General features: G+C 30.2%; 1 protein-coding gene across 1 annotated transcript; it reads right to left on the bottom strand.

Moving 5' to 3' along the window:
* Positions 1-515: 515 nt before the first annotated feature.
* On the bottom strand, positions 516-8,385 carry LOC128185144 (uncharacterized). The gene is made up of 5 exons (XM_052854816.1): positions 8,326-8,385; positions 3,062-3,103; positions 1,016-1,165; positions 778-924; positions 516-686 (listed from the first exon to the last, which is right to left on the bottom strand). Exons 1-5 carry the CDS (start codon positions 8,383-8,385, stop codon positions 516-518), a joined length of 570 nt encoding a protein of 189 aa, XP_052710776.1.
* Between the last annotated feature and the right edge of the window lie 2,314 nt (positions 8,386-10,699).

The raw sequence follows: 10,699 nt of genomic DNA on the forward strand, positions 1-10,699 counted from the left end.
TCATTTTTTTTAATCAAACGTGAAATTAAATAACCTTAATTTTAAGGAAGCCTGCTGGTTGAGAATTTTTCTATCTCATCTGCTTTTAATTTTTAGAAATGACAATTTTTGCCATAAACTGTTAATTAGAAAAAAAATTTCTAACAATTGAAATTTCATATATTTTTGAGATTTCTATATTGAGCTCTTCCCCTACAAAAATACCACGCCCATCGAGTCCTCTTAATTAGTGCCATAGTGTCTATAAGTGACAATCACAATGGATATTTTGATGAATTATTTGTTGTCATTGTTTACATATACCCTATATGAATGTTTCAACATAATGATAACCTGGCACGTTTTATAGTCCTTTTATTTTTAGAACACTCTGTGTTATTGGTTTCAGGATGTAGTTTCTATGTCATACTTGTAAAATACATCTCTATAGGCAAACATTCATCGTCAAATATTAATAATTCTATAGATAAAAAAAGTTCTGATCATTTATAAATAGAGTTTGTTATTGATAACCATTAGTGTACAAGGTGATGCAATACCTTTTGTAAAATTTGTACATCCGGTTGAGAAATCACATCTGTTCTCATCACAGTCGCACTGATTTTGACAATCCATACCGTAATAGGGATAGGTACATTTTCCTCGACAGTTTTCACCAACGTACCCGGGGATGCATCCTGCTTGAACTGTAAAAACAATTCATTTAAATGTTGTGAATGGTTGTTAATAAATATTAAAGCAAAAAAAAATGAATAAGTTGACATAATCAGTTGTTACCTGTTGTAATAGCGATACATCCGGTAGATACGTCACATAAGTCCTTATTACAGTCACATTGACCTTGACATTCCGCACCGTAATAAGGATAGGAACATTTTCCCCTACAGTTTGTACCAAAGTATCCTGGGCTACAGGATGCATGCACTGAAAAGTAATAATGATCCCACTCAAACTTGTCAAGATATTAAGTAAATAAGAGTAAATTTAAGTAAAAGAAAAAGAACTGATTGCTCACCTGTTGTGACAACAAGACATCCGGTGGAAACGTCACACAGGCTTTCGTCACAATCACATCGTTTTTGACAGTCTTCCCCAAAATATGGATAAGAACATTTTGCTCGACAGTTTTTTCCAAAGAATCCGGGGCTACATTTTTCCTGAGCTGCTGAAATACATAGAAAATACAATAATAATGATGATGATAGCAATAATGATAATAATTATAATCATAAAATTGATTTGTTTTATATAAATATATGTGGTGTAAAGTAATAGATAGCATCAAAAATATGTACATTTTATAAGATTTATTTTTCCACATTAAGGTTTCTCTACCTTGACGTTTTTATGGATTATTCCGAGTACGCGGGTATGATAAGGCAACTAACAGCGATCAAATTCCTCTGATCGATATGACGTCACAATAAGCAGCATGATGTCATATTTTACTCAGAAACATGTCGATTTTAACTTTATCGCTGGTTTATATTATAAAAATTACAGACATAAAATATCACTAGAAACTCTTCTAACTGAATATATCTTCGATTTCTCTCTATTACGTATAATTATCATTGATGACGTCACAAGCATGTTTAAAAGAGAAGATCATGTCGGGAGACAAATTATCGGAATGCAGTGTAAACAATGCCGAAATAAGACTTATTTAATACAGATACCTAAGATTTAGATGAGTGTCAGTTCGAATATAATCAGGATAATACAGGCATGGATATTTTGTTTAATCAGCGAGTGTTATAAGGTAAGCGGATCGACATTTATATGGCTTGACCAGCCTTTCCTCTGTCAGTGTGTACAAAAAATGGCAAAAGTGTAACACTACCCTGGATATTAGGAAAGATGAGTTTGGTACATATCAACGGTATATGACCTAAACTACATGAAAAGTGCTGCTAGAATCCTTTGCTTTGTTGTTTTAAACGAAAAATACGTAGTATTTTTAATGAAATTTTAGAAGTTGAGAGGGTTTCCGATAAATATTTACAATATTTATTTTATGCGATGTACAATAGGATTCTAGCAGTAATACTAATAAACATGAACTAATTTCCAATCGAATTATTGTAGAAAACATACAAATGAACTTTGGGGTAGTGTTACACTTTTTGATTTTCTGTTAAGGTAAAAAAGTGATCTATTTTTAACTGTCACGTGATACCATGGCACGGCAGCTTCAAAGATTGAGTCGATTCCGAAGTAGAAAAATAATATCTTGGTGAACTCTTTCACTCCAACGCTGTTTTCATAAAAATAAACATTATTTAAATTGATCATAATTTTGACGGTCATTAAACTATGAGTTGCCTTAACCTACCCGCGTAATGTTTGTTTAAATTTAAATATTAATATGTAAACATTCAAATTGAAATTGAATATTGTTTGTTACAAAAATTTCGTTCAGGTACACTATTAGGGCCATTGTAGCAACGACCACTCTCCAATCCAACTTGACATTTATTTTTACTGATTTCGATATAATAAAGCAATTTTTCAAAGAAATTAATCGCAATCCTTGATTTTATTTTATTTTTTGTTTTTTTTTTTGTTTTTTTTTACATTTAAAGGCCATTTAAACTTGCCAGTATGAAAGATATCTCATTTACAGTGCATTTTGATACAATTTTTTAACCATGAACAAGTACAGTTTAGCAACATAAAACGTCTTATGAAATAATGGTTCAAACGCACTGATAATTGGTACATTTGTACTTCATTATATATCATATCGAAATCTGCAAAGAAATGGTTACCTTGCCAGGTAAAAAAAATATGAATTGTTTAGATTGTCTGGGTAAGATTTTATCAGATTTTCATTGAATTCAGCGATTTTAACTCAAATTATTGTCTATAAATTGCTAAACATGGGTGTCATTTCACTTTACATAGCTTAAAATGTGTTAAATCAAGAAATTGGCAAAACCATGCATCACCAAATACTAATATTAAAACCAATAACAGTTAAATATTCCGGAATGTTTACGATGACGTCATGCAACCATCGAAAGACTTTAAGTATTTTTTAATCTATCAAAATGTCAACCTGTGGTAAGAATAATGCATCCAATAGAAATATCACACAAGTCTTCGGAGCAGTCACAATATCCTTGACACTTCACTCCGTATGTAGGATACGGACACAGTAGTGAACAGTTCCTCCCAGTGTAGCCTGCCATACATCCTTAATATGATTGTAAATATAAACTTAAGATATTATATAGGTTACCATGTTCTCCCGTCCATTAGTATTGACAAATCGATAATACAATTGTTATTGTAAATCAGATAATTGTTGGTTTACTTAATAGTGAAATCTTTTTGTAGAAAGAATGACAGAAGAGAACGCACGTTCACATTGTTGAGTTGTTGAATTCCAGATAAAGCCAAAGTAGCAACCTTTGAACATACTGCAATTCAAAATATAATTGTTGATATTTTGTTGCTTTTTAGAGTGTATAAATTTAAAAAAAATCTTTATTATTTGTTTATTCAACGATAACTTTTAATTGCGTTCAAATAATGCATGTAAGATTAGTTAAAGCTTAATGGAAACATTGTTTTAACGTTAATTTGTTTTGTTCGAAATATATTAAAATTATTTTCTCTTATCGTATGGAATCTTCTCATACTGAGCTCATTTGTACTAATACTAATATAATTAATGCTCAGTTTTCATAGTAACTTTCCGAATGATTTGGATTAGCGACCAAACTGATTAAAAATTGAAAGCACATAAACGATGAAATTAAAAATTACTCATTGTATATAACCTTAACGAGTTGTAAACTTCCCTCTTCCTTCCTTATGCGAAGTTATGTTTATTATTTGGTTTTTAAATGTAATACAGTACCTATTTTCAAAAAAGGTTAAAAATCATGTTAATGTTGCCTCCATTCCAGTAATTTTAAACTTTGATTAAAATTATTTAAATTAAAAATGAACATTCAATTTGGTACCTCTTTGGTTTTTCAAATTGACATTTTCTTAAATGGTGTTAGATTCAACAGTGCAGTCGCAGAAGTCACATTTGAATAATAGACGTATATTTTTGAATTGTACCAATCAAGATGATTTGTTTTCAAATATTAATTGTAGTACATGTAACAGTTAAAGTGTTCTCTTTTTTTATTTATCGTTAATCCTATTTTAATGTAAACGAAATTGTCAATACAGATGTTTTAATGATTCAGAGGCACGTCTTGAAACAAAATATAATTTTATTCATTCTGTATCAATTTATGTGTACATATTCTCACACTGTAGAGTATGAAAGTTCCAAAAGCAACCCAGACAACAACATTGAACAACCTAATACGTACACAGATTAATATTATTGTTTAATTAAGAAAGAAAAGCTTTCCTGGCATTATATCTTGTCGTGTTAAAAATTATTTGCAAATCATTGATCAAGAAATGGATGCATGTCTTAATTTTATTTCCGGTTTAGTTGAAGCGATTAAGAAAAAAAAGTTCATGAAAGATGTATGTTTAGTTTTTCTTGAAAATAAAAAACCCAGTAAAACCGATTGATAGAGTATGAAATAATTTTTTTGAAAAATAAAAGTTAACCTATTTTATCAATGTAGTTAAACAATCAAAACTGTCTTGCATTTTAATTCAGTGCAAACAATTATAATTATTACTTATTTGTCTAAAAAATAAATCGATCGGTCATACCTTGAGCTCGAGACTCCAGTGCTGTATCTAGACATGATCGTGAATATAAGCATTCGCAGAAAAAGGTGACACATGTCAAAGTGTTTTAGGCATTCAAACATAAAGTAAAAGAGTACTGTATGTTTGAACATGAAAAATTCAGATATCTATATATCCGGTATGCTTAAGCTGTTATCTATTGTAATCATTCATTTACTTCCTTGTATAAGCATTTCAGTTTCAAATAAAGTAAATGGGTAGATATTTGCAAACAAATTGAAAACAATGATATTTCAAAATTAACTGTTTATTTTTTGAAACATGATAATTTTTCATAGCCAAAAAAATGTGCACCTTATCTGTCCGTTAGTAGCTGAATTATAATGAACGCCTTAAAAAAAGGAATGAAAAATTTGAAATAAAACACATTTATATTTGTTAATAACTTTATTATTTACTCAGAATATGTTTTGGCTATAATAAAACTCATAAAGATTTTATAGCGCATTTTGTAACAAGTAGGAATGTTTTAAGTTGTTGTAAAATAACGACGTCGCCATTTAAGGCGGCGCTGCGGTAACTGATAAAATTTTGTAAAGACCTTGAAACAAATCCAATGCGGCCATTAAAGAAAATAAAATTAACAAAATCGCTTAGAATTGCATTTAGTGAATAAGTAGTCGTACAACATTGAAAATATTCGGACGAGTCTGATGACAATAAGTGAAAAAAATAAACCCGACCGTTAGAAATGGACGTCAAAATGCTGAACAATATATTTAAATAGGACGAACGTTAGCAACAAGTATTACAGGCAAGTTTGGAGTCGGCATATCGTTTGTATACTTAGTAAATATTTAAAAAAAAAAAAAAAAAAAAAAAAAAAAAACTAGAATTCCATGTTGAATGTACAATGTACACCCAGGGTACATTTTCAAAGAAAACATTTTTTTCAAGATATTTTCGGAAATAAAACGTAAATGTTATCTAAAATGATCTGGAGTTTCTAGCAACAACGTAAAAACTGTGTATTTTCGACGTCGCACATTGTGCCGCCTTACAAAACTTGTTGTTATTAATTATTTATTTTCTCAAGAAATTATCAAAGTACTGATTTGATTTTTCAGTTTTGTTTGCCAAAGAGCAATTAAAAAAATTGTGGAAGTCTAATGAAATTGCACTGAACAGATTTTAAGTTATGTGTTCTGCCTACGCTATTTTTGGACAACCCTCGTATATAGCTAGCAATTTGTGTAGAAAAATACGTAGAACAGGAACTATTTTTTCATTGAAAAGATTCAATAACCAATAAACGTCCTCGTAAAACCACTTTTTACGAATGAGGTCAATGGGTCATTGATGGCGTACAAATTATAATTAATGATTAAGGTAAATAGTGGCAGTACTCTGTAATTTTACCATCGGAGTATTTTGTCTGATACTTTTTTAAAAATGGTTATGTCTAATACATGTCTCATACAAATAGATAATTACATACTATATCTACCACTACCAATTGTAAGTAAAGATATTTTATCATTTTTTTTCTTTTGAAACTATCAAAAGCAAATAATGAACTAAATTGTTCAACGCTCGTACCCTTCGAACCAGGATGCAGTTGTGTAAAGAGAGAACATAGTATATAGACACATTAGCAGCATATAAGTGTATCATTGTGTTTTGTTTCGCAGGGACTGTGCTTTTTGTTAGTATTAAATAAAAAGAACAAATATATATACCTGATGTTGTTAAAGCTTTTGACTGTAATGCATTATCAATAAGGAAACCATAAATCTTAACCCTCTCTTTCTAAGTTTATCTTTTGCATTTATTTACAAAAAGCAATACATCGTATTTCATTTTTGGCGTAACAATTTACACCGGTTACATTGATTCACGTACGTAGATACCAAGAGAGTGAAATTGTTGTACTACTGTTAAAGAAATCTGATTGTGTTTTGTACTATATCATCGTGTGTCTGCTGACTGATCGACAGCACCAGCTTTCAACACAACATTTCGTTTTCAGCAATATCCCAGTACTAAGAATATTTAACAACCATTCAGACACATATAAAAGAAGTACTATGCAGTAAATGAATCAGTGCCACGAATAATTTTAAGACAGAGGTTTCAAAAGGATACCTATTTTGTAAATGGTAGAATTGTCTTATTCAGTAAACAGTAAACCAATATTTAGTCACCTTTGAGTCGACAGAATGACATATTTAAAACATTATTTGGCTCACATTTCTGTGTCAACCATGTAACAGTTCATCCGCTGCATTATGTTTGTTAATATTGAATTAAATGATGCAACTGATTACAAAAGAAAACTAAGTCAGGATCTCATTCTTTTTTACCGAAATCAAAACGTATAAAAGTTTGAAAGTGTTATACGGATTTTTAGAGAAAAATAAATCAAAAAGAATTGGGGGCCCTTATTCTTTAAACCAACACAACCCAAATTTCATTTCAATCTATGACAAATTAGTATTCGTTGTTCAAACGAATCTGAGCTCTTTCAGGATTACTGACCCTCGGGTGAACAGAAATTCTTACAAATAGTATATATATCAAGATGTCAATTTATTTTCTGATTAGATGTGACGCATCATTAAAAACGACATGTCAAAAATAATAATTCTACAAATGTTGGATAGTACCATTTCCTTCTATTTCCTCGGTAAAATGGCTCTATAACAGCCCCCCCCCCCTTTGGAAATAATGACTATATAAAATATTTTCTCCCACGAAATGCTGTCTGTATAGAAGTATTTCCCTCTTTTTTAACTATATGAGAGTTTTCCCCCTTTCTTCCACTCCGGCTATGTTCGTGGCGGGCCATTAATGACAATATTTTGCAATATCTGAAAAGACATTAATTACTCATAATAAAAGGTAATAAATCTTTTTGCTTCTCTCAACAAACTACTTGCAATTTCTTTATTTGAGTAAAGAGGCAAGCTATGAATGATCATTTTATCACGTGGATACTTCCAATAATCCTCCCGAGCAGATGTATAATTGCCCAGACAAGAGTGCACAAACAGACGGACGGACATTTTGTTTTGTTGATTCAATAAGTACATTTGGAAGTCTAGAAACACATTTAATTTACAGATTAAGACCATATATAAGCATGTGAATGCGTAATATGCCATATATTAATGATTTTTAAAAACATCTGAAACATATCGGCTTGCAAAACTTTTATATGATTTTTTATAATTTTTTAATAGAAAACGGAAATATCGTTATGATTGCTAACAGGATATTTTACAGCTAAAAAAATAATATCAATTGATGCACAACACAGTTGTCAAGAGATTCATGTCAAAGATTGTCAGATAAACCTTATTTTAATAATGATATTAAATAATATGTAATAAGTGGCACGGGTTTGAAATAACATGTCCGAAGATTTAATTCTTCATGGAAGCAATTTGAAATGTTGTTTTGATGCGACATTTTTTTTGACATAAAACATTTGGTCTGTGGCTCTGACCATCATTGCACTGCTTATTAACAATATCATCAAATATTTTTTTTTTATTTGTAGCATACATTCTGCATTGCTATATATGTTTTTGCCAATTAATACTCTTACGAATTAAAAAAAACACCTTTTTTTAAGCTTGATATATCTACCTTTGCATCATTTAACACCATCAGACTATCAGGCTTCTTTTTGCAACCCCTTCCATTCATGAGGAATATTGATGCACTAATCATAAAATTTTATAATTTTTTAAGATTTGATTTACCCCCCCCCCCCCCCAATTTTGTAGTCCGCTTGTAGTTTGGTAAATAATCTGTTGATGGATGTTTGCAAACTGACACTGGAAGTACCTAATTTATGTGTAGTTGCGAGTGCTATATGAAGGATTTGAATCTACGTTAGACATATTCATATTTTGTAAACTACGATGCTTTCATTATCCTAAAGTTGAAGACACTTGCAGATAAAACAGTCAGTATAGCCTCTACCCATTGCAGTTATTCCATATTGGATAATGCAGTTATCCCATATTGGAGAACAAATCTGCCCTTTTATCGATTTTGGTTCAGGAAAATTTAAAAGTAAATTCAAATAAGTGCCAATTTACCAAATTTCTTGCATTCATTCAATATCGCAAGTGTTTTTGTGGAAATGTATATACACACCTTTAAATAAAACACCCCTCATTTGCCTCGTACATCTCCTACTCGCACCTTAAACCGTTCTACAAATGTGCAACCTATTGATTGTCATAAATTGTTTACGCACAAAGCATATATCATAACGGAAATTTTACAGAAATTATTATAAAACAACATCTTCCACTGACCACGATGCATCAAATCATTAGAATTTCATTATTAGTTACATTGTGCATTGTTAAAAAAAATAGATTGCAAGATGAAGAAACAACTTTCTATCAATATTCTTTGAACTTCTGAGAGAAATTTTATACGTATCTTAATGTAATTTTGCACAACACGATAAAAAAGAATAACATATTCTTTCTGTGCATTAAATGGACATGGTCACGATTTTGGTCAAATTTTATTTTTCTGTTTTAATTATTCATGATGCTTTATGAATGCATTTGAAGTGATCAAATGAAATTTGGGTGCCCGTCGATGAGTTTTAAGCAAGATACAGGGCTCACAATTCTTCGTCATGTATATAAACAATGCTCGTGTCCTGTTTTTGTTTACATATGTTCAATATACCAGTAAAATATCTTTTACAAGATGATTTGTCCATATTCTCATTCTTTTGAAACATTAATAAACAGTTCCTAACGATAAACACATTCATTTTAGGTCTAAAACTGGAATTTTCACTTCAACATTTAAAATGTAAACAAAAGCTTTATTTACATAGCGAGGGATTGTAAGCTCTGTAACGCGCTTATAATTAAACAAATGACACTCAAATTTTGGTTGCCTATTAAAAAAATCCTTATTGAAGCATTATAAACATTTTAATTGAAAATATATTTTTTGACCAAAATCATGATTATGCTCCTTTAATATTAAGGACGAACTTTGTTTTTAAATTTAAATCAGAAATGTTGTTGCTAAAAATGTATAAAATTACTTCCTTGTGGCAATATAGACTTGATAAAAAGTGAATTTGAAAAAAATTCAAAGTGGATTAAAAACATTAACCGGATATGTGTTATAATGTAGAAATGACATGATTAATAATCATTTCATTTGTATGCTTTATCAATTTTACCATATGACAGAAATTTCCATCTCAAATATCCATGCGACTTGATGGAGATGGAATTATCATATGCGACAAAATGTAACAATAATTCTTGTTAACTTATAAGTATTTTAATATCATTTTGAAAAGTATGTGTTCGTTTTATATCATTTATAACTTCATATAATAAATGACTAACAACCGATGGAGGGGATAAAACATAATTACAACTAAATATATAGAGGATATCTATATTGTGTGATTTTATATTTACTTTATCCAACGAGTTGAAAAGGTGTATATATTCGCAAGGCTTGCCGAGCGAATAAAACCATTTCAACTGGTTGGATAAGGCAAATATAAAATCACACAATTATAGATGTTCTATTTATCTCATACAATTTGATTTATATCATGAAGCCTTTGAGACAGTCCCTTATATGACCTGATTTTTTTTTCAAAGATTAAAAACGATTATGCAACGTTGTGTTATGTGGCTATTGTGACCTTGCGCAATACAATTTAGTACGCCATTCCTAAGATAAATCTAACCGTTTTAATGCAAAGTATACTGAAATAAATCTTGAAATGATTTTTAGCTCTAAATAATTTTTCGTAGAGCTTATTCATTTGATTAAATGGAAATACTGATCAAAAGACTTGAATTACATGTATCAAGTTTGTTGACATACACAAAGTTGGGAATGCACGTTAGTTTAAATTGACTCGAACAAGGAACACTTGTTGATGTTTTATAACACAAACACCAGCCTAATGATTAGGGATTTAAAATAGTGAACAAGGATGCTTACTGGTGGTGGA

The sequence above is a fragment of the Crassostrea angulata genome, chromosome 5, assembly GCF_025612915.1.
Source record: "Crassostrea angulata isolate pt1a10 chromosome 5, ASM2561291v2, whole genome shotgun sequence".
NCBI lineage: Eukaryota > Metazoa > Mollusca > Bivalvia > Ostreida > Ostreidae > Magallana > Magallana angulata.